The sequence below is a fragment of the Liolophura sinensis genome, chromosome 4, assembly GCF_032854445.1.
Source record: "Liolophura sinensis isolate JHLJ2023 chromosome 4, CUHK_Ljap_v2, whole genome shotgun sequence".
NCBI classification, from domain to species: Eukaryota; Metazoa; Mollusca; class Polyplacophora; order Chitonida; family Chitonidae; genus Liolophura; species Liolophura sinensis.
In genome coordinates, this window is record NC_088298.1 from 18,007,899 (window position 1) to 18,034,257 (window position 26,359).

At 48.0% G+C, this 26,359-nt stretch overlaps 2 protein-coding genes across 2 annotated transcripts in view; both read right to left on the reverse strand.

Moving 5' to 3' along the window:
• LOC135464481 (uncharacterized) overlaps window positions 1–12,702 on the reverse strand; it is a 28,632-nt gene extending 15,930 nt beyond the window's left edge. The window contains exons 1-6 of the mRNA XM_064741906.1: window positions 12,315–12,702; window positions 10,979–11,137; window positions 9,175–9,333; window positions 7,358–7,529; window positions 4,655–4,824; window positions 3,763–3,921 (exon numbers count right to left, since the gene is read on the reverse strand). Of these exons, the coding sequence (XP_064597976.1) occupies window positions 3,763–3,921; window positions 4,655–4,824; window positions 7,358–7,529; window positions 9,175–9,333; window positions 10,979–11,137; window positions 12,315–12,702 (1,207 nt within the window). The remainder of the gene's footprint in view (window positions 1–3,762; window positions 3,922–4,654; window positions 4,825–7,357; window positions 7,530–9,174; window positions 9,334–10,978; window positions 11,138–12,314) is intronic.
• Window positions 12,703–17,604: 4,902 nt separating this feature from the next.
• On the reverse strand, window positions 17,605–23,079 carry LOC135464483 (uncharacterized; the record flags this gene model as incomplete). Its single annotated transcript, XM_064741907.1, has 4 exons — window positions 23,017–23,079; window positions 21,360–21,428; window positions 20,907–20,954; window positions 17,605–17,652 (listed from the first exon to the last, which is right to left on the reverse strand). Coding segments are annotated over exons 1-4 (228 nt in total), but the record flags the coding sequence as incomplete, so codon positions are not given.
• Between the last annotated feature and the right edge of the window lie 3,280 nt (window positions 23,080–26,359).

Here is a 26,359-nt window from a genome sequence, read left to right on the forward strand (position 1 = left end):
TCTCTTGTTACAAGCGCTGTTTCTGTTGGTTGTTTTCTTGGCGCTTTTGTTGTCCTGTCTTCATCCGGGGACATTGTGGTCTTGTCTGGATACCTGTCCCTGCTAACCTGTGGTTTACCTGTGGGCTCTGATGTTACTGGCCGTCTGGGCACGCTGGTTGTCTCCCTGAAATACTCGTCAGTCTCTTCTTCCTCTTCCGTGGTGAAGGCTTCGGGCGCTGCTGTTTGTTCCGGTTGCCTTGGAGTTGCACGGGTCTTTTTGGTGGGCTCGGTCTCAACAACGTATTCATCGGTTACCCCAGGTTCTCCTGAGCCTGTAAATAAGAATCAAAACAGTTGCTTGAAAAGAAAAAGGAAATCGACACGATACAATGTTGCCATACACACAGCAAGCAACTTGTGCTCTTTTCTCCACCTTTTTTGAAAGAAATAATGCGCTGAGGCTATAGGCTTGAGTGACGTTTTGACGAGAGCATCAAGTAATTTAGCCTATTGCAGCTGCCATGGAGTGTAGATGGCACAACGGACACTATGGATATAGTCTTACCCTCAATATCATCTGTGACAGGTTGCTTTTCAGGTAATTTCGCTGGTGTGAAGGTCACTCCTGGCTCTGCTCGCGTCGTGCTTTCAGTTTTGAGGGCTAAATGAACAGTTGGTGTTGCTGCTGGCTGGGACGCCTCAGTCAGAGTTACGATTGGTCTGGCTTTAGCTGTCGTTGTTTCTCTTGGTTCAAGGGATTCCTTCTCCTCGGGGAGCATCTTTGTTGGAAGAGTCTTCCCGGGCAGATCAGTGCTGATTTCTTCCGCAGGCTTCCTGCTTTCTGTCTGTCTGTCGAGTGATGTGACCGGTTGGACAGTTTGTGCTGCTGTTGTTAACAGTGATTCTCTTGCCACTGTAAAACAAAATTGGAAGAAATTGCAGAGATAAAAGGGATGATGTGAGCCTGTCGAAAGATGATAATTTCAATTTGCACTGCTTCCCACAGCGATTTACAAACGCTAACAAGGCTGGGAATTTACAGAAAGAAAACGCAGCATGTCTTACCTCCAAACACTGCTGAAATCAGTGGGCCCTGAACATCAGGCAAGGACTGGCTACGTCTAACCGTGAATATGTAGTCTCCAACTGGTTGGCTAACTACTTCCCTGAGCTCACGGGTGTTAGTCAGACCTACTCCAACACCGTAGACAGAAATTCCTCTTTGACGAGCAGTTCTAGCGGCAGGGACAACCCACTCAGTATTCACACTGGATTCTCCGCCTGTCACCAATACAGCAACATCTGGCACATCTTTACGGTCTCCCGAGGATAACTTAAACATGTCTTTTCTGAAAGACCTGAGAGCTCCGGCCAGATTGGCTTTGCCCCCAGTGTACTTGACCTTGTTTATCGCATCCAAGACATCGGCTTTTGTCGAATATCGATTCATCTGGAAAGGAATGTCTGTTTTTCTGCCATACGTCAATAATCCCACGCGGAGAGAACCACCGTCAATGTCTGAGGATTCGACTATTCTTCTGGCAAACACTCTCATGTTTTCAAAGTCGTCTGGAGAAACGTTGTCGGATGAGTCAAGAATCAAAACCAAGTCTCTGGGAACTTTGATGCCAGTCACCGCCACGGGAGCCGTCGTCTTCTCTTTCTTTTCAGCGGGTCGCCTTGTACGTACTGTAAACCTGTCAGTGGCATCTGGCGCCTCTGTGCCAACTGTCTGGCCTGGTGTGCCCGTGAAAGGTTGCTGTGTTGCTTCAGGCTCTTCGAATATGTCTGTTGGTATTTCCGGTTGTCTGGGTGTGGTCTTGTCTCTTGTTACAAACGCTGTTTCTGTTGGTTGTTTTCTTGGCGCTTTTGTTGTCCTGTCTTCATCCGGGGACATTGTGGTCTTGTCTGGATACCTGTCCCTGCTAACCTCTGGTTTACCTGTGGGCTCTGATGTTACTGGCCGTCTGGGCACGCTGGTTGTCTCCCTGAAATACTCGTCAGTCTCTTCTTCCTCTTCCGTGGTGAAGGCTTCGGGCGCTGCTGTTTGTTCCGGTTGCCTTGGAGTTGCACGGGTCTTTTTGGTGGGCTCGGTCTCAACAACGTATTCATCGGTTACCCCAGGTTCTCCTGAGCCTGTAAATAAGAATCAAAACAGTTGCTTGAAAAGAAAAAGGAAATCGACACGATACAATGTTGCCATACACACAGCAAGCAACTTGTGCTCTTTTCTCCACCTTTTTTGAAAGAAATAATGCGCTGAGGCTATAGGCTTGAGTGACGTTTTGACGAGAGCATCAAGTAATTTAGCCTATTGCAGCTGCCATGGAGTGGAGATGGCACAACGGACACTATGGATATAGTCTTACCCTCAATATCATCTGTGACAGGTTGCTTTTCAGGTAATTTCGCTGGTGTGAAGGTCACTCCTGGCTCTGCTCGCGTCGTGCTTTCAGTTTTGAGGGCTAACTGAACAGTTGGTGTTGCTGCTGGCTGGGACGCCTCAGTCAGAGTTACGATTGGTCTGGCTTTAGCTGTCGTTGTTTCTCTTGGTTCAAGGGATTCCTTCTCCTCGGGGAGCATCTTTGTTGGAAGAGTCTTCCCGGGCAGATCAGTGCTGATTTCTTCCGCAGGCTTCCTGCTTTCTGTCTGTCTGTCGAGTGATGTGACCGGTTGGACAGTTTGTGCTGCTGTTGTTAACAGTGATTCTCTTGCCACTGTAAAACAAAATTGGAAGAAATTGCAGAGATCAAAGGGATGATGTGAGCCTGTCGAAAGATGATAATTTCAATTTGCACTGCTTCCCACAGCGATTTACAAACGCTAACAAGGCTGGGAATTTACAGAAAGAAAACGCAGCATGTCTTACCTCCAAACACTGCTGAAATCAGTGGGCCCTGAACATCAGGCAAGGACTGGCTACGTCTAACCGTGAATATGTAGTCTCCAACTGGTTGGCTAACTACTTCCCTGAGCTCACGGGTGTTAGTCAGACCTACTCCAACACCGTAGACAGAAATTCCTCTTTGACGAGCAGTTCTAGCGGCAGGGACAACCCACTCAGTATTCACACTGGATTCTCCGCCTGTCACCAATACAGCAACATCTGGCACATCTTTACGGTCTCCCGAGGATAACTTAAACATGTCTTTTCTGAAAGACCTGAGAGCTCCGGCCAGATTGGCTTTGCCCCCAGTGTACTTGACCTTGTTTATCGCATCCAAGACATCGGCTTTTGTCGAATATCGATTCATCTGGAAAGGAATGTCTGTTTTTCTGCCATACGTCAATAATCCCACGCGGAGAGAACCACCGTCAATGTCTGAGGATTCGACTATTCTTCTGGCAAACACTCTCATGTTTTCAAAGTCGTCTGGAGAAACGTTGTCGGATGAGTCAAGAATCAAAACCAAGTCTCTGAGAACTTTGATGCCAGTCACCGCCACGGGAGCCGTCGTCTTCTCTTTCTTTTCAGCGGGTCGTCTTGTACGTACTGTAAACCTGTCAGTGGCATCTGGCGCCTCTGTGCCAACTGTCTGGCCTGGTGTGCCCGTGAAAGGTTGCTGTGTTGCTTCAGGCTCTTCGAATATGTCTGTTGGTATTTCCGGTTGTCTGGGTGTGGTCTTGTCTCTTGTTACAAACGCTGTTTCTGTTGGTTGTTTTCTTGGCGCTTTTGTTGTCCTGTCTTCATCCGGGGACATTGTGGTCTTGTCTGGATACCTGTCCCTGCTAACCTGTGGTTTACCTGTGGGCTCTGATGTTACTGGCCGTCTGGGCACGCTGGTTGTCTCCCTGAAATACTCGTCAGTCTCTTCTTCCTCTTCCGTGGTGAAGGCTTCGGGCGCTGCTGTTTGTTCCGGTTTCCTTGGAGTTGCACGGGTCTTTTTGGTGGGCTCGGTCTCAACAACGTATTCATCGGTTACCCCAGGTTCTCCTGAGCCTGTAAATAAGAATCAAAACAGTTGCTTGAAAAGAAAAAGGAAATCGACACGATACAATGTTGCCATACACACAGCAAGCAACTTGTGCTCTTTTCTCCACCTTTTTTGAAAGAAATAATGCGCTGAGGCTATAGGCTTGAGTGACGTTTTGACGAGAGCATCAAGTAATTTAGCCTATTGCAGCTGCCATGGAGTGGAGATGGCACAACGGACACTATGGATATAGTCTTACCCTCAATATCATCTGTGACAGGTTGCTTTTCAGGTAATTTCGCTGGTGTGAAGGTCACTCCTGGCTCTGCTCGCGTCGTGCTTTCAGTTTTGAGGGCTAACTGAACAGTTGGTGTTGCTGCTGGCTGGGACGCCTCAGTCAGAGTTACGATTGGTCTGGCTTTAGCTGTCGTTGTTTCTCTTGGTTCAAGGGATTCCTTCTCCTCGGGGAGCATCTTTGTTGGAAGAGTCTTCCCGGGCAGATCAGTGCTGATTTCTTCCGCAGGCTTCCTGCTTTCTGTCTGTCTGTCGAGTGATGTGACCGGTTGGACAGTTTGTGCTGCTGTTGTTAACAGTGATTCTCTTGCCACTGTAAAACAAAATTGGAAGAAATTGCAGAGATCAAAGGGATGATGTGAGCCTGTCGAAAGATGATAATTTCAATTTGCACTGCTTCCCACAGCGATTTACAAACGCTAACAAGGCTGGGAATTTACAGAAAGAAAACGCAGCATGTCTTACCTCCAAACACTGCTGAAATCAGTGGGCCCTGAACATCAGGCAAGGACTGGCTACGTCTAACCGTGAATATGTAGTCTCCAACTGGTTGGCTAACTACTTCCCTGAGCTTACGGGTGTTAGTCAGACCTACTCCAACACCGTAGACAGAAATTCCTCTTTGACGAGCAGTTCTAGCGGCAGGGACAACCCACTCAGTATTCACACTGGATTCTCCGCCTGTCACCAATACAGCAACATCTGGCACATCTTTACGGTCTCCCGAGGATAACTTAAACATGTCTTTTCTGAAAGACCTGAGAGCTCCGGCCAGATTGGCTTTGCCCCCAGTGTACTTGACCTTGTTTATCGCATCCAAGACATCGGCTTTTGTCGAATATCGATTCATCTGGAAAGGAATGTCTGTTTTTCTGCCATACGTCAATAATCCCACGCGGAGAGAACCACCGTCAATGTCTGAGGATTCGACTATTCTTCTGGCAAACACTCTCATGTTTTCAAAGTCGTCTGGAGAAACGTTGTCGGATGAGTCAAGAATCAAAACCAAGTCTCTGGGAACTTTGATGCCAGTCACCGCCACGGGAGCCGTCGTCTTCTCTTTCTTTTCAGCGGGTCGCCTTGTACGTACTGTAACCCTGTCAGTGGCATCTGGCGCCTCTGTGCCAACTGTCTGGCCTGGTGTGCCCGTGAAAGGTTGCTGTGTTGCTTCAGGCTCTTCGAATATGTCTGTTGGTATTTCCGGTTGTCTGGGTGTGGTCTTGTCTCTTGTTACAAACGCTGTTTCTGTTGGTTGTTTTCTTGGCGCTTTTGTTGTCCTGTCTTCATCCGGGGACATTGTGGTCTTGTCTGGATACCTGTCCCTGCTAACCTGTGGTTTACCTGTGGGCTCTGATGTTACTGGCCGTCTGGGCACGCTGGTTGTCTCCCTGAAATACTCGTCAGTCTCTTCTTCCTCTTCCGTGGTGAAGGCTTCGGGCGCTGCTGTTTGTTCCGGTTGCCTTGGAGTTGCACGGGTCTTTTTGGTGGGCTCGGTCTCAACAACGTATTCATCGGTTACCCCAGGTTCTCCTGAGCCTGTAAATAAGAATCAAAACAGTTGCTTGAAAAGAAAAAGGAAATCGACACGATACAATGTTGCCATACACACAGCAAGCAACTTGTGCTCTTTTCTCCACCTTTTTTGAAAGAAATAATGCGCTGAGGCTATAGGCTTGAGTGACGTTTTGACGAGAGCATCAAGTAATTTAGCCTATTGCAGCTGCCATGGAGTGGAGATGGCACAACGGACACTATGGATATAGTCTTACCCTCAATATCATCTGTGACAGGTTGCTTTTCAGGTAATTTCGCTGGTGTGAAGGTCACTCCTGGCTCTGCTCGCGTCGTGCTTTCAGTTTTGAGGGCTAACTGAACAGTTGGTGTTGCTGCTGGCTGGGACGCCTCAGTCAGAGTTACGATTGGTCTGGCTTTAGCTGTCGTTGTTTCTCTTGGTTCAAGGGATTCCTTCTCCTCGGGGAGCATCTTTGTTGGAAGAGTCTTCCCGGGCAGATCAGTGCTGATTTCTTCCGCAGGCTTCCTGCTTTCTGTCTGTCTGTCGAGTGATGTGACCGGTTGGACAGTTTGTGCTGCTGTTGTTAACAGTGATTCTCTTGCCACTGTAAAACAAAATTGGAAGAAATTGCAGAGATAAAAGGGATGATGTGAGCCTGTCGAAAGATGATAATTTCAATTTGCACTGCTTCCCACAGCGATTTACAAACGCTAACAAGGCTGGGAATTTACAGAAAGAAAACGCAGCATGTCTTACCTCCAAACACTGCTGAAATCAGTGGGCCCTGAACATCAGGCAAGGACTGGCTACGTCTAACCGTGAATATGTAGTCTCCAACTGGTTGGCTAACTACTTCCCTGAGCTCACGGGTGTTAGTCAGACCTACTCCAACACCGTAGACAGAAATTCCTCTTTGACGAGCAGTTCTAGCGGCAGGGACAACCCACTCAGTATTCACACTGGATTCTCCGCCTGTCACCAATACAGCAACATCTGGCACATCTTTACGGTCTCCCGAGGATAACTTAAACATGTCTTTTCTGAAAGACCTGAGAGCTCCGGCCAGATTGGCTTTGCCCCCAGTGTACTTGACCTTGTTTATCGCATCCAAGACATCGGCTTTTGTCGAATATCGATTCATCTGGAAAGGAATGTCTGTTTTTCTGCCATACGTCAATAATCCCACGCGGAGAGAACCACCGTCAATGTCTGAGGATTCGACTATTCTTCTGGCAAACACTCTCATGTTTTCAAAGTCGTCTGGAGAAACGTTGTCGGATGAGTCAAGAATCAAAACCAAGTCTCTGGGAACTTTGATGCCAGTCACCGCCACGGGAGCCGTCGTCTTCTCTTTCTTTTCAGCGGGTCGCCTTGTACGTACTGTAAACCTGTCAGTGGCATCTGGCGCCTCTGTGCCAACTGTCTGGCCTGGTGTGCCCGTGAAAGGTTGCTGTGTTGCTTCAGGCTCTTCGAATATGTCTGTTGGTATTTCCGGTTGTCTGGGTGTGGTCTTGTCTCTTGTTACAAACGCTGTTTCTGTTGGTTGTTTTCTTGGCGCTTTTGTTGTCCTGTCTTCATCCGGGGACATTGTGGTCTTGTCTGGATACCTGTCCCTGCTAACCTCTGGTTTACCTGTGGGCTCTGATGTTACTGGCCGTCTGGGCACGCTGGTTGTCTCCCTGAAATACTCGTCAGTCTCTTCTTCCTCTTCCGTGGTGAAGGCTTCGGGCGCTGCTGTTTGTTCCGGTTTCCTTGGAGTTGCACGGGTCTTTTTGGTGGGCTCGGTCTCAACAACGTATTCATCGGTTACCCCAGGTTCTCCTGAGCCTGTAAATAAGAATCAAAACAGTTGCTTGAAAAGAAAAAGGAAATCGACACGATACAATGTTGCCATACACACAGCAAGCAACTTGTGCTCTTTTCTCCACCTTTTTTGAAAGAAATAATGCGCTGAGGCTATAGGCTTGAGTGACGTTTTGACGAGAGCATCAAGTAATTTAGCCTATTGCAGCTGCCATGGAGTGGAGATGGCACAACGGACACTATGGATATAGTCTTACCCTCAATATCATCTGTGACAGGTTGCTTTTCAGGTAATTTCGCTGGTGTGAAGGTCACTCCTGGCTCTGCTCGCGTCGTGCTTTCAGTTTTGAGGGCTAACTGAACAGTTGGTGTTGCTGCTGGCTGGGACGCCTCAGTCAGAGTTACGATTGGTCTGGCTTTAGCTGTCGTTGTTTCTCTTGGTTCAAGGGATTCCTTCTCCTCGGGGAGCATCTTTGTTGGAAGAGTCTTCCCGGGCAGATCAGTGCTGATTTCTTCCGCAGGCTTCCTGCTTTCTGTCTGTCTGTCGAGTGATGTGACCGGTTGGACAGTTTGTGCTGCTGTTGTTAACAGTGATTCTCTTGCCACTGTAAAACAAAATTGGAAGAAATTGCAGAGATCAAAGGGATGATGTGAGCCTGTCGAAAGATGATAATTTCAATTTGCACTGCTTCCCACAGCGATTTACAAACGCTAACAAGGCTGGGAATTTACAGAAAGAAAACGCAGCATGTCTTACCTCCAAACACTGCTGAAATCAGTGGGCCCTGAACATCAGGCAAGGACTGGCTACGTCTAACCGTGAATATGTAGTCTCCAACTGGTTGGCTAACTACTTCCCTGAGCTCACGGGTGTTAGTCAGACCTACTCCAACACCGTAGACAGAAATTCCTCTTTGACGAGCAGTTCTAGCGGCAGGGACAACCCACTCAGTATTCACACTGGATTCTCCGCCTGTCACCAATACAGCAACATCTGGCACATCTTTACGGTCTCCCGAGGATAACTTAAACATGTCTTTTCTGAAAGACCTGAGAGCTCCGGCCAGATTGGCTTTGCCCCCAGTGTACTTGACCTTGTCTATCGCATCCAAGACATCGGCTTTTGTCGAATATCGATTCATCTGGAAAGGAATGTCTGTTTTTCTGCCATACGTCAATAATCCCACGCGGAGAGAACCACCGTCAATGTCTGAGGATTCGACTATTCTTCTGGCAAACACTCTCATGTTTTCAAAGTCGTCTGGAGAAACGTTGTCGGATGAGTCAAGAATCAAAACCAAGTCTCTGGGAACTTTGATGCCAGTCACCGCCACGGGAGCCGTCGTCTTCTCTTTCTTTTCAGCGGGTCGTCTTGTACGTACTGTAAACCTGTCAGTGGCATCTGGCGCCTCTGTGCCAACTGTCTGGCCTGGTGTGCCCGTGAAAGGTTGCTGTGTTGCTTCAGGCTCTTCGAATATGTCTGTTGGTATTTCCGGTTGTCTGGGTGTGGTCTTGTCTCTTGTTACAAACGCTGTTTCTGTTGGTTGTTTTCTTGGCGCTTTTGTTGTCCTGTCTTCATCCGGGGACATTGTGGTCTTGTCTGGATACCTGTCCCTGCTAACCTGTGGTTTACCTGTGGGCTCTGATGTTACTGGCCGTCTGGGCACGCTGGTTGTCTCCCTGAAATACTCGTCAGTCTCTTCTTCCTCTTCCGTGGTGAAGGCTTCGGGCGCTGCTGTTTGTTCCGGTTTCCTTGGAGTTGCACGGGTCTTTTTGGTGGGCTCGGTCTCAACAACGTATTCATCGGTTACCCCAGGTTCTCCTGAGCCTGTAAATAAGAATCAAAACAGTTGCTTGAAAAGAAAAAGGAAATCGACACGATACAATGTTGCCATACACACAGCAAGCAACTTGTGCTCTTTTCTCCACCTTTTTTGAAAGAAATAATGCGCTGAGGCTATAGGCTTGAGTGACGTTTTGACGAGAGCATCAAGTAATTTAGCCTATTGCAGCTGCCATGGAGTGGAGATGGCACAACGGACACTATGGATATAGTCTTACCCTCAATATCATCTGTGACAGGTTGCTTTTCAGGTAATTTCGCTGGTGTGAAGGTCACTCCTGGCTCTGCTCGCGTCGTGCTTTCAGTTTTGAGGGCTAACTGAACAGTTGGTGTTGCTGCTGGCTGGGACGCCTCAGTCAGAGTTACGATTGGTCTGGCTTTAGCTGTCGTTGTTTCTCTTGGTTCAAGGGATTCCTTCTCCTCGGGGAGCATCTTTGTTGGAAGAGTCTTCCCGGGCAGATCAGTGCTGATTTCTTCCGCAGGCTTCCTGCTTTCTGTCTGTCTGTCGAGTGATGTGACCGGTTGGACAGTTTGTGCTGCTGTTGTTAACAGTGATTCTCTTGCCACTGTAAAACAAAATTGGAAGAAATTGCAGAGATCAAAGGGATGATGTGAGCCTGTCGAAAGATGATAATTTCAATTTGCACTGCTTCCCACAGCGATTTACAAACGCTAACAAGGCTGGGAATTTACAGAAAGAAAACGCAGCATGTCTTACCTCCAAACACTGCTGAAATCAGTGGGCCCTGAACATCAGGCAAGGACTGGCTACGTCTAACCGTGAATATGTAGTCTCCAACTGGTTGGCTAACTACTTCCCTGAGCTCACGGGTGTTAGTCAGACCTACTCCAACACCGTAGACAGAAATTCCTCTTTGACGAGCAGTTCTAGCGGCAGGGACAACCCACTCAGTATTCACACTGGATTCTCCGCCTGTCACCAATACAGCAACATCTGGCACATCTTTACGGTCTCCCGAGGATAACTTAAACATGTCTTTTCTGAAAGACCTGAGAGCTCCGGCCAGATTGGCTTTGCCCCCAGTGTACTTGACCTTGTTTATCGCATCCAAGACATCGGCTTTTGTCGAATATCGATTCATCTGGAAAGGAATGTCTGTTTTTCTGCCATACGTCAATAATCCCACGCGGAGAGAACCACCGTCAATGTCTGAGGATTCGACTATTCTTCTGGCAAACACTCTCATGTTTTCAAAGTCGTCTGGAGAAACGTTGTCGGATGAGTCAAGAATCAAAACCAAGTCTCTGGGAACTTTGATGCCAGTCACCGCCACGGGAGCCGTCGTCTTCTCTTTCTTTTCAGCGGGTCGCCTTGTACGTACTGTAAACCTGTCAGTGGCATCTGGCGCCTCTGTGCCAACTGTCTGGCCTGGTGTGCCCGTGAAAGGTTGCTGTGTTGCTTCAGGCTCTTCGAATATGTCTGTTGGTATTTCCGGTTGTCTGGGTGTGGTCTTGTCTCTTGTTACAAACGCTGTTTCTGTTGGTTGTTTTCTTGGCGCTTTTGTTGTCCTGTCTTCATCCGGGGACATTGTGGTCTTGTCTGGATACCTGTCCCTGCTAACCTCTGGTTTACCTGTGGGCTCTGATGTTACTGGCCGTCTGGGCACGCTGGTTGTCTCCCTGAAATACTCGTCAGTCTCTTCTTCCTCTTCCGTGGTGAAGGCTTCGGGCGCTGCTGTTTGTTCCGGTTTCCTTGGAGTTGCACGGGTCTTTTTGGTGGGCTCGGTCTCAACAACGTATTCATCGGTTACCCCAGGTTCTCCTGAGCCTGTAAATAAGAATCAAAACAGTTGCTTGAAAAGAAAAAGGAAATCGACACGATACAATGTTGCCATACACACAGCAAGCAACTTGTGCTCTTTTCTCCACCTTTTTTGAAAGAAATAATGCGCTGAGGCTATAGGCTTGAGTGACGTTTTGACGAGAGCATCAAGTAATTTAGCCTATTGCAGCTGCCATGGAGTGGAGATGGCACAACGGACACTATGGATATAGTCTTACCCTCAATATCATCTGTGACAGGTTGCTTTTCAGGTAATTTCGCTGGTGTGAAGGTCACTCCTGGCTCTGCTCGCGTCGTGCTTTCAGTTTTGAGGGCTAACTGAACAGTTGGTGTTGCTGCTGGCTGGGACGCCTCAGTCAGAGTTACGATTGGTCTGGCTTTAGCTGTCGTTGTTTCTCTTGGTTCAAGGGATTCCTTCTCCTCGGGGAGCATCTTTGTTGGAAGAGTCTTCCCGGGCAGATCAGTGCTGATTTCTTCCGCAGGCTTCCTGCTTTCTGTCTGTCTGTCGAGTGATGTGACCGGTTGGACAGTTTGTGCTGCTGTTGTTAACAGTGATTCTCTTGCCACTGTAAAACAAAATTGGAAGAAATTGCAGAGATAAAAGGGATGATGTGAGCCTGTCGAAAGATGATAATTTCAATTTGCACTGCTTCCCACAGCGATTTACAAACGCTAACAAGGCTGGGAATTTACAGAAAGAAAACGCAGCATGTCTTACCTCCAAACACTGCTGAAATCAGTGGGCCCTGAACATCAGGCAAGGACTGGCTACGTCTAACCGTGAATATGTAGTCTCCAACTGGTTGGCTAACTACTTCCCTGAGCTCACGGGTGTTAGTCAGACCTACTCCAACACCGTAGACAGAAATTCCTCTTTGACGAGCAGTTCTAGCGGCAGGGACAACCCACTCAGTATTCACACTGGATTCTCCGCCTGTCACCAATACAGCAACATCTGGCACATCTTTACGGTCTCCCGAGGATAACTTAAACATGTCTTTTCTGAAAGACCTGAGAGCTCCGGCCAGATTGGCTTTGCCCCCAGTGTACTTGACCTTGTCTATCGCATCCAAGACATCGGCTTTTGTCGAATATCGATTCATCTGGAAAGGAATGTCTGTTTTTCTGCCATACGTCAATAATCCCACTCGGAGAGAACCACCGTCAATGTCTGAGGATTCGACTATTCTTCTGGCAAACACTCTCATGTTTTCAAAGTCGTCTGGAGAAACGTTGTCGGATGAGTCAAGAATCAAAACCAAGTCTCTGGGAACTTTGATGCCAGTCACCGCCACGGGAGCCGTCGTCTTCTCTTTCTTTTCAGCGGGTCGTCTTGTACGTACTGTAAACCTGTCAGTGGCATCTGGCGCCTCTGTGCCAACTGTCTGGCCTGGTGTGCCCGTGAAAGGTTGCTGTGTTGCTCCAGGCTCTTCGAATATGTCTGTTGGTATTTCCGGTTGTCTGGGTGTGGTCTTGTCTCTTGTTACAAACGCTGTTTCTGTTGGTTGTTTTCTTGGCGCTTTTGTTGTCCTGTCTTCATCCGGGGACATTGTGGTCTTGTCTGGATACCTGTCCCTGCTAACCTCTGGTTTACCTGTGGGCTCTGATGTTACTGGCCGTCTGGGCACGCTGGTTGTCTCCCTGAAATACTCGTCAGTCTCTTCTTCCTCTTCCGTGGTGAAGGCTTCGGGCGCTGCTGTTTGTTCCGGTTTCCTTGGAGTTGCACGGGTCTTTTTGGTGGGCTCGGTCTCAACAACGTATTCATCGGTTACCCCAGGTTCTCCTGAGCCTGTAAATAAGAATCAAAACAGTTGCTTGAAAAGAAAAAGGAAATCGACACGATACAATGTTGCCATACACACAGCAAGCAACTTGTGCTCTTTTCTCCACCTTTTTTGAAAGAAATAATGCGCTGAGGCTATAGGCTTGAGTGACGTTTTGACGAGAGCATCAAGTAATTTAGCCTATTGCAGCTGCCATGGAGTGGAGATGGCACAACGGACACTATGGATATAGTCTTACCCTCAATATCATCTGTGACAGGTTGCTTTTCAGGTAATTTCGCTGGTGTGAAGGTCACTCCTGGCTCTGCTCGCGTCGTGCTTTCAGTTTTGAGGGCTAACTGAACAGTTGGTGTTGCTGCTGGCTGGGACGCCTCAGTCAGAGTTACGATTGGTCTGGCTTTAGCTGTCGTTGTTTCTCTTGGTTCAAGGGATTCCTTCTCCTCGGGGAGCATCTTTGTTGGAAGAGTCTTCCCGGGCAGATCAGTGCTGATTTCTTCCGCAGGCTTCCTGCTTTCTGTCTGTCTGTCGAGTGATGTGACCGGTTGGACAGTTTGTGCTGCTGTTGTTAACAGTGATTCTCTTGCCACTGTAAAACAAAATTGGAAGAAATTGCAGAGATCAAAGGGATGATGTGAGCCTGTCGAAAGATGATAATTTCAATTTGCACTGCTTCCCACAGCGATTTACAAACGCTAACAAGGCTGGGAATTTACAGAAAGAAAACGCAGCATGTCTTACCTCCAAACACTGCTGAAATCAGTGGGCCCTGAACATCAGGCAAGGACTGGCTACGTCTAACCGTGAATATGTAGTCTCCAACTGGTTGGCTAACTACTTCCCTGAGCTCACGGGTGTTAGTCAGACCTACTCCAACACCGTAGACAGAAATTCCTCTTTGACGAGCAGTTCTAGCGGCAGGGACAACCCACTCAGTATTCACACTGGATTCTCCGCCTGTCACCAATACAGCAACATCTGGCACATCTTTACGGTCTCCCGAGGATAACTTAAACATGTCTTTTCTGAAAGACCTGAGAGCTCCGGCCAGATTGGCTTTGCCCCCAGTGTACTTGACCTTGTTTATCGCATCCAAGACATCGGCTTTTGTCGAATATCGATTCATCTGGAAAGGAATGTCTGTTTTTCTGCCATACGTCAATAATCCCACGCGGAGAGAACCACCGTCAATGTCTGAGGATTCGACTATTCTTCTGGCAAACACTCTCATGTTTTCAAAGTCGTCTGGAGAAACGTTGTCGGATGAGTCAAGAATCAAAACCAAGTCTCTGGGAACTTTGATGCCAGTCACCGCCACGGGAGCCGTCGTCTTCTCTTTCTTTTCAGCGGGTCGCCTTGTACGTACTGTAACCCTGTCAGTGGCATCTGGCGCCTCTGTGCCAACTGTCTGGCCTGGTGTGCCCGTGAAAGGTTGCTGTGTTGCTTCAGGCTCTTCGAATATGTCTGTTGGTATTTCCGGTTGTCTGGGTGTGGTCTTGTCTCTTGTTACAAACGCTGTTTCTGTTGGTTGTTTTCTTGGCGCTTTTGTTGTCCTGTCTTCATCCGGGGACATTGTGGTCTTGTCTGGATACCTGTCCCTGCTAACCTCTGGTTTACCTGTGGGCTCTGATGTTACTGGCCGTCTGGGCACGCTGGTTGTCTCCCTGAAATACTCGTCAGTCTCTTCTTCCTCTTCCGTGGTGAAGGCTTCGGGCGCTGCTGTTTGTTCCGGTTGCCTTGGAGTTGCACGGGTCTTTTTGGTGGGCTCGGTCTCAACAACGTATTCATCGGTTACCCCAGGTTCTCCTGAGCCTGTAAATAAGAATCAAAACAGTTGCTTGAAAAGAAAAAGGAAATCGACACGATACAATGTTGCCATACACACAGCAAGCAACTTGTGCTCTTTTCTCCACCTTTTTTGAAAGAAATAATGCGCTGAGGCTATAGGCTTGAGTGACGTTTTGACGAGAGCATCAAGTAATTTAGCCTATTGCAGCTGCCATGGAGTGGAGATGGCACAACGGACACTATGGATATAGTCTTACCCTCAATATCATCTGTGACAGGTTGCTTTTCAGGTAATTTCGCTGGTGTGAAGGTCACTCCTGGCTCTGCTCGCGTCGTGCTTTCAGTTTTGAGGGCTAACTGAACAGTTGGTGTTGCTGCTGGCTGGGACGCCTCAGTCAGAGTTACGATTGGTCTGGCTTTAGCTGTCGTTGTTTCTCTTGGTTCAAGGGATTCCTTCTCCTCGGGGAGCATCTTTGTTGGAAGAGTCTTCCCGGGCAGATCAGTGCTGATTTCTTCCGCAGGCTTCCTGCTTTCTGTCTGTCTGTCGAGTGATGTGACCGGTTGGACAGTTTGTGCTGCTGTTGTTAACAGTGATTCTCTTGCCACTGTAAAACAAAATTGGAAGAAATTGCAGAGATAAAAGGGATGATGTGAGCCTGTCGAAAGATGATAATTTCAATTTGCACTGCTTCCCACAGCGATTTACAAACGCTAACAAGGCTGGGAATTTACAGAAAGAAAACGCAGCATGTCTTACCTCCAAACACTGCTGAAATCAGTGGGCCCTGAACATCAGGCAAGGACTGGCTACGTCTAACCGTGAATATGTAGTCTCCAACTGGTTGGCTAACTACTTCCCTGAGCTCACGGGTGTTAGTCAGACCTACTCCAACACCGTAGACAGAAATTCCTCTTTGACGAGCAGTTCTAGCGGCAGGGACAACCCACTCAGTATTCACACTGGATTCTCCGCCTGTCACCAATACAGCAACATCTGGCACATCTTTACGGTCTCCCGAGGATAACTTAAACATGTCTTTTCTGAAAGACCTGAGAGCTCCGGCCAGATTGGCTTTGCCCCCAGTGTACTTGACCTTGTTTATCGCATCCAAGACATCGGCTTTTGTCGAATATCGATTCATCTGGAAAGGAATGTCTGTTTTTCTGCCATACGTCAATAATCCCACGCGGAGAGAACCACCGTCAATGTCTGAGGATTCGACTATTCTTCTGGCAAACACTCTCATGTTTTCAAAGTCGTCTGGAGAAACGTTGTCGGATGAGTCAAGAATCAAAACCAAGTCTCTGGGAACTTTGATGCCAGTCACCGCCACGGGAGCCGTCGTCTTCTCTTTCTTTTCAGCGGGTCGTCTTGTACGTACTGTAAACCTGTCAGTGGCATCTGGCGCCTCTGTGCCAACTGTCTGGCCTGGTGTGCCCGTGAAAGGTTGCTGTGTTGCTCCAGGCTCTTCGAATATATCTGTTGGTATTTCCGGTTGTCTGGGTGTGGTCTTGTCTCTTGTTACAAACGCTGTTTCTGTTGGTTGTTTTCTTGGCGCTTTTGTTGTCCTGTCTTCATCCGGGGACATTGTGGTCTTGTCTGGATACCTGTCCCTGCTAACCTCTGGTTTACCTGTGGGCTCTGATGTTACTGGCCGTCTGGGCACGCTGGTTGTCTCCCTGAAATACTCGTCAGTCTCTTCTTCCTCTTCCGTGGTGAAGGCTTCGGGCGCTGCTGTTTGTTCCGGTTGCCTTGGAGTTGCACGGGTCTTTTTGGTGGGCTCGGTCTCAACAACGTATTCATCGGTTACCCCAGGTTCTCCTGAGCCTGTAAATAAGAATCAAAACAGTTGCTTGAAAAGAAAAAGGAAATCGACACGATACAATGTTGCCATACACACAGCAAGCAACTTGTGCTCTTTTCTCCACCTTTTTTGAAAGAAATAATGCGCTGAGGCTATAGGCTTGAGTGACGTTTTGAGGAGAGCATCAAGTAATTTAGCCTATTGCAGCTGCCATGGAGTGGAGATGGCACAACGGACACTATGGATATAGTCTTACCCTCAATATCATCTGTGACAGGTTGCTTTTCAGGTAATTTCGCTGGTGTGAAGGTCACTCCTGGCTCTGCTCGCGTCGTGCTTTCAGTTTTGAGGGCTAACTGAACAGTTGGTGTTGCTGCTGGCTGGGACGCCTCAGTCAGAGTTACGATTGGTCTGGCTTTAGCTGTCGTTGTTTCTCTTGGTTCAAGGGATTCCTTCTCCTCGGGGAGCATCTTTGTTGGAAGAGTCTTCCCGGGCAGATCAGTGCTGATTTCTTCCGCAGGCTTCCTGCTTTCTGTCTGTCTGTCGAGTGATGTGACCGGTTGGACAGTTTGTGCTGCTGTTGTTAACAGTGATTCTCTTGCCACTGTAAAACAAAATTGGAAGAAATTGCAGAGATAAAAGGGATGATGTGAGCCTGTCGAAAGATGATAATTTCAATTTGCACTGCTTCCCACAGCGATTTACAAACGCTAACAAGGCTGGGAATTTACAGAAAGAAAACGCAGCATGTCTTACCTCCAAACACTGCTGAAATCAGTGGGCCCTGAACATCAGGCAAGGACTGGCTACGTCTAACCGTGAATATGTAGTCTCCAACTGGTTGGCTAACTACTTCCCTGAGCTCACGGGTGTTAGTCAGACCTACTCCAACACCGTAGACAGAAATTCCTCTTTGACGAGCAGTTCTAGCGGCAGGGACAACCCACTCAGTATTCACACTGGATTCTCCGCCTGTCACCAATACAGCAACATCTGGCACATCTTTACGGTCTCCCGAGGATAACTTAAACATGTCTTTTCTGAAAGACCTGAGAGCTCCGGCCAGATTGGCTTTGCCCCCAGTGTACTTGACCTTGTTTATCGCATCCAAGACATCGGCTTTTGTCGAATATCGATTCATCTGGAAAGGAATGTCTGTTTTTCTGCCATACGTCAATAATCCCACGCGGAGAGAACCACCGTCAATGTCTGAGGATTCGACTATTCTTCTGGCAAACACTCTCATGTTTTCAAAGTCGTCTGGAGAAACGTTGTCGGATGAGTCAAGAATCAAAACCAAGTCTCTGGGAACTTTGATGCCAGTCACCGCCACGGGAGCCGTCGTCTTCTCTTTCTTTTCAGCGGGTCGCCTTGTACGTACTGTAAACCTGTCAGTGGCATCTGGCGCCTCTGTGCCAACTGTCTGGCCTGGTGTGCCCGTGAAAGGTTGCTGTGTTGCTTCAGGCTCTTCGAATATGTCTGTTGGTATTTCCGGTTGTCTGGGTGTGGTCTTGTCTCTTGTTACAAACGCTGTTTCTGTTGGTTGTTTTCTTGGCGCTTTTGTTGTCCTGTCTTCATCCGGGGACATTGTGGTCTTGTCTGGATACCTGTCCCTGCTAACCTGTGGTTTACCTGTGGGCTCTGATGTTACTGGCCGTCTGGGCACGCTGGTTGTCTCCCTGAAATACTCGTCAGTCTCTTCTTCCTCTTCCGTGGTGAAGGCTTCGGGCGCTGCTGTTTGTTCCGGTTGCCTTGGAGTTGCACGGGTCTTTTTGGTGGGCTCGGTCTCAACAACGTATTCATCGGTTACCCCAGGTTCTCCTGAGCCTGTAAATAAGAATCAAAACAGTTGCTTGAAAAGAAAAAGGAAATCGACACGATACAGTGTTGCCATACACACAGCAAGCAACTTGTGCTCTTTTCTCCACCTTTTTTGAAAGAAATAATGCGCTGAGGCTATAGGCTTGAGTGACGTTTTGACGAGAGCATCAAGTAATTTAGCCTATTGCAGCTGCCATGGAGTGGAGATGGCACAACGGACACTATGGATATAGTCTTACCCTCAATATCATCTGTGACAGGTTGCTTTTCAGGTAATTTCGCTGGTGTGAAGGTCACTCCTGGCTCTGCTCGCGTCGTGCTTTCAGTTTTGAGGGCTAACTGAACAGTTGGTGTTGCTGCTGGCTGGGACGCCTCAGTCAGAGTTACGATTGGTCTGGCTTTAGCTGTCGTTGTTTCTCTTGGTTCAAGGGATTCCTTCTCCTCGGGGAGCATCTTTGTTGGAAGAGTCTTCCCGGGCAGATCAGTGCTGATTTCTTCCGCAGGCTTCCTGCTTTCTGTCTGTCTGTCGAGTGATGTGACCGGTTGGACAGTTTGTGCTGCTGTTGTTAACAGTGATTCTCTTGCCACTGTAAAACAAAATTGGAAGAAATTGCAGAGATAAAAGGGATGATGTGAGCCTGTCGAAAGATGATAATTTCAATTTGCACTGCTTCCCACAGCGATTTACAAACGCTAACAAGGCTGGGAATTTACAGAAAGAAAACGCAGCATGTCTTACCTCCAAACACTGCTGAAATCAGTGGGCCCTGAACATCAGGCAAGGACTGGCTACGTCTAACCGTGAATATGTAGTCTCCAACTGGTTGGCTAACTACTTCCCTGAGCTCACGGGTGTTAGTCAGACCTACTCCAACACCGTAGACAGAAATTCCTCTTTGACGAGCAGTTCTAGCGGCAGGGACAACCCACTCAGTATTCACACTGGATTCTCCGCCTGTCACCAATACAGCAACATCTGGCACATCTTTACGGTCTCCCGAGGATAACTTAAACATGTCTTTTCTGAAAGACCTGAGAGCTCCGGCCAGATTGGCTTTGCCCCCAGTGTACTTGACCTTGTTTATCGCATCCAAGACATCGGCTTTTGTCGAATATCGATTCATCTGGAAAGGAATGTCTGTTTTTCTGCCATACGTCAATAATCCCACGCGGAGAGAACCACCGTCAATGTCTGAGGATTCGACTATTCTTCTGGCAAACACTCTCATGTTTTCAAAGTCGTCTGGAGAAACGTTGTCTGATGAGTCAAGAATCAAAACCAAGTCTCTGGGAACTTTGATGCCAGTCACCGCCACGGGAGCCGTCGTCTTCTCTTTCTTTTCAGCGGGTCGCCTTGTACGTACTGTAACCCTGTCAGTGGCATCTGGCGCCTCTGTGCCAACTGTCTGGCCTGGTGTGCCCGTGAAAGGTTGCTGTGTTGCTTCAGGCTCTTCGAATATGTCTGTTGGTATTTCCGGTTGTCTGGGTGTGGTCTTGTCTCTTGTTACAAACGCTGTTTCTGTTGGTTGTTTTCTTGGCGCTTTTGTTGTCCTGTCTTCATCCGGGGACATTGTGGTCTTGTCTGGATACCTGTCCCTGCTAACCTGTGGTTTACCTGTGGGCTCTGATGTTACTGGCCGTCTGGGCACGCTGGTTGTCTCCCTGAAATACTCGTCAGTCTCTTCTTCCTCTTCCGTGGTGAAGGCTTCGGGCGCTGCTGTTTGTTCCGGTTGCCTTGGAGTTGCACGGGTCTTTTTGGTGGGCTCGGTCTCAACAACGTATTCATCGGTTACCCCAGGTTCTCCTGAGCCTGTAAATAAGAATCAAAACAGTTGCTTGAAAAGAAAAAGGAAATCGACACGATACAATGTTGCCATACACACAGCAAGCAACTTGTGCTCTTTTCTCCACCTTTTTTGAAAGAAATAATGCGCTGAGGCTATAGGCTTGAGTGACGTTTTGACGAGAGCATCAAGTAATTTAGCCTATTGCAGCTGCCATGGAGTGGAGATGGCACAACGGACACTATGGATATAGTCTTACCCTCAATATCATCTGTGACAGGTTGCTTTTCAGGTAATTTCGCTGGTGTGAAGGTCACTCCTGGCTCTGCTCGCGTCGTGCTTTCAGTTTTGAGGGCTAACTGAACAGTTGGTGTTGCTGCTGGCTGGGACGCCTCAGTCAGAGTTACGATTGGTCTGGCTTTAGCTGTCGTTGTTTCTCTTGGTTCAAGGGATTCCTTCTCCTCGGGGAGCATCTTTGTTGGAAGAGTCTTCCCGGGCAGATCAGTGCTGATTTCTTCCGCAGGCTTCCTGCTTTCTGTCTGTCTGTCGAGTGATGTGACCGGTTGGACAGTTTGTGCTGCTGTTGTTAACAGTGATTCTCTTGCCACTGTAAAACAAAATTGGAAGAAATTGCAGAGATAAAAGGGATGATGTGAGCCTGTCGAAAGATGATAATTTCAATTTGCACTGCTTCCCACAGCGATTTACAAACGCTAACAAGGCTGGGAATTTACAGAAAGAAAACGCAGCATGTCTTACCTCCAAACACTGCTGAAATCAGTGGGCCCTGAACATCAGGCAAGGACTGGCTACGTCTAACCGTGAATATGTAGTCTCCAACTGGTTGGCTAACTACTTCCCTGAGCTCACGGGTGTTAGTCAGACCTACTCCAACACCGTAGATAGAAATTCCTCTTTGACGAGCAGTTCTAGCGGCAGGGACAACCCACTCAGTATTCACACTGGATTCTCCGCCTGTCACCAATACAGCAACATCTGGCACATCTTTACGGTCTCCCGAGGATAACTTAAACATGTCTTTTCTGAAAGACCTGAGAGCTCCGGCCAGATTGGCTTTGCCCCCAGTGTACTTGACCTTGTTTATCGCATCCAAGACATCGGCTTTTGTCGAATATCGATTCATCTGGAAAGGAATGTCTGTTTTTCTGCCATACGTCAATAATCCCACGCGGAGAGAACCACCGTCAATGTCTGAGGATTCGACTATTCTTCTGGCAAACACTCTCATGTTTTCAAAGTCGTCTGGAGAAACGTTGTCGGATGAGTCAAGAATCAAAACCAAGTCTCTGGGAACTTTGATGCCAGTCACCGCCACGGGAGCCGTCGTCTTCTCTTTCTTTTCAGCGGGTCGCCTTGTACGTACTGTAAACCTGTCAGTGGCATCTGGCGCCTCTGTGCCAACTGTCTGGCCTGGTGTGCCCGTGAAAGGTTGCTGTGTTGCTTCAGGCTCTTCGAATATGTCTGTTGGTATTTCCGGTTGTCTGGGTGTGGTCTTGTCTCTTGTTACAAACGCTGTTTCTGTTGGTTGTTTTCTTGGCGCTTTTGTTGTCCTGTCTTCATCCGGGGACATTGTGGTCTTGTCTGGATACCTGTCCCTGCTAACCTGTGGTTTACCTGTGGGCTCTGATGTTACTGGCCGTCTGGGCACGCTGGTTGTCTCCCTGAAATACTCGTCAGTCTCTTCTTCCTCTTCCGTGGTGAAGGCTTCGGGCGCTGCTGTTTGTTCCGGTTGCCTTGGAGTTGCACGGGTCTTTTTGGTGGGCTCGGTCTCAACAACGTATTCATCGGTTACCCCAGGTTCTCCTGAGCCTGTAAATAAGAATCAAAACAGTTGCTTGAAAAGAAAAAGGAAATCGACACGATACAATGTTGCCATACACACAGCAAGCAACTTGTGCTCTTTTCTCCACCTTTTTTGAAAGAAATAATGCGCTGAGGCTATAGGCTTGAGTGACGTTTTGACGAGAGCATCAAGTAATTTAGCCTATTGCAGCTGCCATGGAGTGGAGATGGCACAACGGACACTATGGATATAGTCTTACCCTCAATATCATCTGTGACAGGTTGCTTTTCAGGTAATTTCGCTGGTGTGAAGGTCACTCCTGGCTCTGCTCGCGTCGTGCTTTCAGTTTTGAGGGCTAACTGAACAGTTGGTGTTGCTGCTGGCTGGGACGCCTCAGTCAGAGTTACGATTGGTCTGGCTTTAGCTGTCGTTGTTTCTCTTGGTTCAAGGGATTCCTTCTCCTCGGGGAGCATCTTTGTTGGAAGAGTCTTCCCGGGCAGATCAGTGCTGATTTCTTCCGCAGGCTTCCTGCTTTCTGTCTGTCTGTCGAGTGATGTGACCGGTTGGACAGTTTGTGCTGCTGTTGTTAACAGTGATTCTCTTGCCACTGTAAAACAAAATTGGAAGAAATTGCAGAGATAAAAGGGATGATGTGAGCCTGTCGAAAGATGATAATTTCAATTTGCACTGCTTCCCACAGCGATTTACAAACGCTAACAAGGCTGGGAATTTACAGAAAGAAAACGCAGCATGTCTTACCTCCAAACACTGCTGAAATCAGTGGGCCCTGAACATCAGGCAAGGACTGGCTACGTCTAACCGTGAATATGTAGTCTCCAACTGGTTGGCTAACTACTTCCCTGAGCTCACGGGTGTTAGTCAGACCTACTCCAACACCGTAGACAGAAATTCCTCTTTGACGAGCAGTTCTAGCGGCAGGGACAACCCACTCAGTATTCACACTGGATTCTCCGCCTGTCACCAATACAGCAACATCTGGCACATCTTTACGGTCTCCCGAGGATAACTTAAACATGTCTTTTCTGAAAGACCTGAGAGCTCCGGCCAGATTGGCTTTGCCCCCAGTGTACTTGACCTTGTTTATCGCATCCAAGACATCGGCTTTTGTCGAATATCGATTCATCTGGAAAGGAATGTCTGTTTTTCTGCCATACGTCAATAATCCCACGCGGAGAGAACCACCGTCAATGTCTGAGGATTCGACTATTCTTCTGGCAAACACTCTCATGTTTTCAAAGTCGTCTGGAGAAACGTTGTCGGATGAGTCAAGAATCAAAACCAAGTCTCTGGGAACTTTGATGCCAGTCACCGCCACGGGAGCCGTCGTCTTCTCTTTCTTTTCAGCGGGTCGCCTTGTACGTACTGTAACCCTGTCAGTGGCATCTGGCGCCTCTGTGCCAACTGTCTGGCCTGGTGTGCCCGTGAAAGGTTGCTGTGTTGCTTCAGGCTCTTCGAATATGTCTGTTGGTATTTCCGGTTGTCTGGGTGTGGTCTTGTCTCTTGTTACAAACGCTGTTTCTGTTGGTTGTTTTCTTGGCGCTTTTGTTGTCCTGTCTTCATCCGGGGACATTGTGGTCTTGTCTGGATACCTGTCCCTGCTAACCTGTGGTTTACCTGTGGGCTCTGATGTTACTGGCCGTCTGGGCACGCTGGTTGTCTCCCTGAAATACTCGTCAGTCTCTTCTTCCTCTTCCGTGGTGAAGGCTTCGGGCGCTGCTGTTTGTTCCGGTTGCCTTGGAGTTGCACGGGTCTTTTTGGTGGGCTCGGTCTCAACAACGTATTCATCGGTTACCCCAGGTTCTCCTGAGCCTGTAAATAAGAATCAAAACAGTTGCTTGAAAAGAAAAAGGAAATCGACACGATACAATGTTGCCATACACACAGCAAGCAACTTGTGCTCTTTTCTCCACCTTTTTTGAAAGAAATAATGCGCTGAGGCTATAGGCTTGAGTGACGTTTTGACGAGAGCATCAAGTAATTTAGCCTATTGCAGCTGCCATGGAGTGTAGATGGCACAACGGACACTATGGATATAGTCTTACCCTCAATATCATCTGTGACAGGTTGCTTTTCAGGTAATTTCGCTGGTGTGAAGGTCACTCCTGGCTCTGCTCGCGTCGTGCTTTCAGTTTTGAGGGCTAACTGAACAGTTGGTGTTGCTGCTGGCTGGGACGCCTCAGTCAGAGTTACGATTGGTCTGGCTTTAGCTGTCGTTGTTTCTCTTGGTTCAAGGGATTCCTTCTCCTCGGGGAGCATCTTTGTTGGAAGAGTCTTCCCGGGCAGATCAGTGCTGATTTCTTCCGCAGGCTTCCTGCTTTCTGTCTGTCTGTCGAGTGATGTGACCGGTTGGACAGTTTGTGCTGCTGTTGTTAACAGTGATTCTCTTGCCACTGTAAAACAAAATTGGAAGAAATTGCAGAGATAAAAGGGATGATGTGAGCCTGTCGAAAGATGATAATTTCAATTTGCACTGCTTCCCACAGCGATTTACAAACGCTAACAAGGCTGGGAATTTACAGAAAGAAAACGCAGCATGTCTTACCTCCAAACACTGCTGAAATCAGTGGGCCCTGAACATCAGGCAAGGACTGGCTACGTCTAACCGTGAATATGTAGTCTCCAACTGGTTGGCTAACTACTTCCCTGAGCTCACGGGTGTTAGTCAGACCTACTCCAACACCGTAGACAGAAATTCCTCTTTGACGAGCAGTTCTAGCGGCAGGGACAACCCACTCAGTATTCACACTGGATTCTCCGCCTGTCACCAATACAGCAACATCTGGCACATCTTTACGGTCTCCCGAGGATAACTTAAACATGTCTTTTCTGAAAGACCTGAGAGCTCCGGCCAGATTGGCTTTGCCCCCAGTGTACTTGACCTTGTTTATCGCATCCAAGACATCGGCTTTTGTCGAATATCGATTCATCTGGAAAGGAATGTCTGTTTTTCTGCCATACGTCAATAATCCCACGCGGAGAGAACCACCGTCAATGTCTGAGGATTCGACTATTCTTCTGGCAAACACTCTCATGTTTTCAAAGTCGTCTGGAGAAACGTTGTCGGATGAGTCAAGAATCAAAACCAAGTCTCTGGGAACTTTGATGCCAGTCACCGCCACGGGAGCCGTCGTCTTCTCTTTCTTTTCAGCGGGTCGCCTTATACGTACTGTAAACCTGTCAGTGGCATCTGGCGCCTCTGTGCCAACTGTCTGGCCTGGTGTGCCCATGAAAGGTTGCTGTGTTGCTTCAGGCTCTTCGAATATGTCTGTTGGTATTTCCGGTTGTCTGGGTGTGGTCTTGTCTCTTGTTACAAACGCTGTTTCTGTTGGTTGTTTTCTTGGCGCTTTTGTTGTCCTGTCTTCATCCGGGGACATTGTGGTCTTGTCTGGATACCTGTCCCTGCTAACCTGTGGTTTACCTGTGGGCTCTGATGTTACTGGCCGTCTGGGCACGCTGGTTGTCTCCCTGAAATACTCGTCAGTCTCTTCTTCCTCTTCCGTGGTGAAGGCTTCGGGCGCTGCTGTTTGTTCCGGTTGCCTTGGCGTTGCACGGGTCTTTTTGGTGGGCTCGGTCTCAACAACGTATTCATCGGTTACCTCAGGTTCTCCTGAGCCTGTAAATAAGAATCAAAACAGTTGCTTGAAAAGAAAAAGGAAATCGACACAATACAATGTTGCCATACACACAGCAAGCAACTTGTGCTCTTTTCTCCACCTTTTTTGAAAGAAATAATGCGCTGAGGCTATAGGCTTGAGTGACGTTTTGACGAGAGCATCAAGTAATTTAGCCTATTGCAGCTGCCATGGAGTGGAGATGGCACAACGGACACTATGGATATAGTCTTACCCTCAATATCATCTGTGACAGGTTGCTTTTCAGGTAATTTCGCTGGTGTGAAGGTCACTCCTGGCTCTGCTCGCGTCGTGCTTTCAGTTTTGAGGGCTAACTGAACAGTTGGTGTTGCTGCTGGCTGGGACGCCTCAGTCAGAGTTACGATTGGTCTGGCTTTAGCTGTCGTTGTTTCTCTTGGTTCAAGGGATTCCTTCTCCTCGGGAAGCATCTTTGCTGGAAGAGTCTTCCCGGGCAGGTCAGTGCTGATTTCTTCAGCAATTTTTGTCGGCGTGATGTGTTTTTCTAGAAGTAAAGTAATAGAATTGTGACGGGATGACTGTGTCGGCAGGACAGGTTGTGAAAGTACTCGTATTCTGTGAATTTGTTTAAATTGAGATATCCATGAAGATAATATAAAGTAGGAGGTAAGTCCAACACAAAGTTTACAACAGAAGAATAAACTGCAAAGAAACAAACAAAAGAAACAAAATGGAAAGAATCGAATGAGGAGGTAAATAGAAATTGAATTTTGATGTGGAAAATGTTGACCACTCTCAGAGAAATGAATTTTT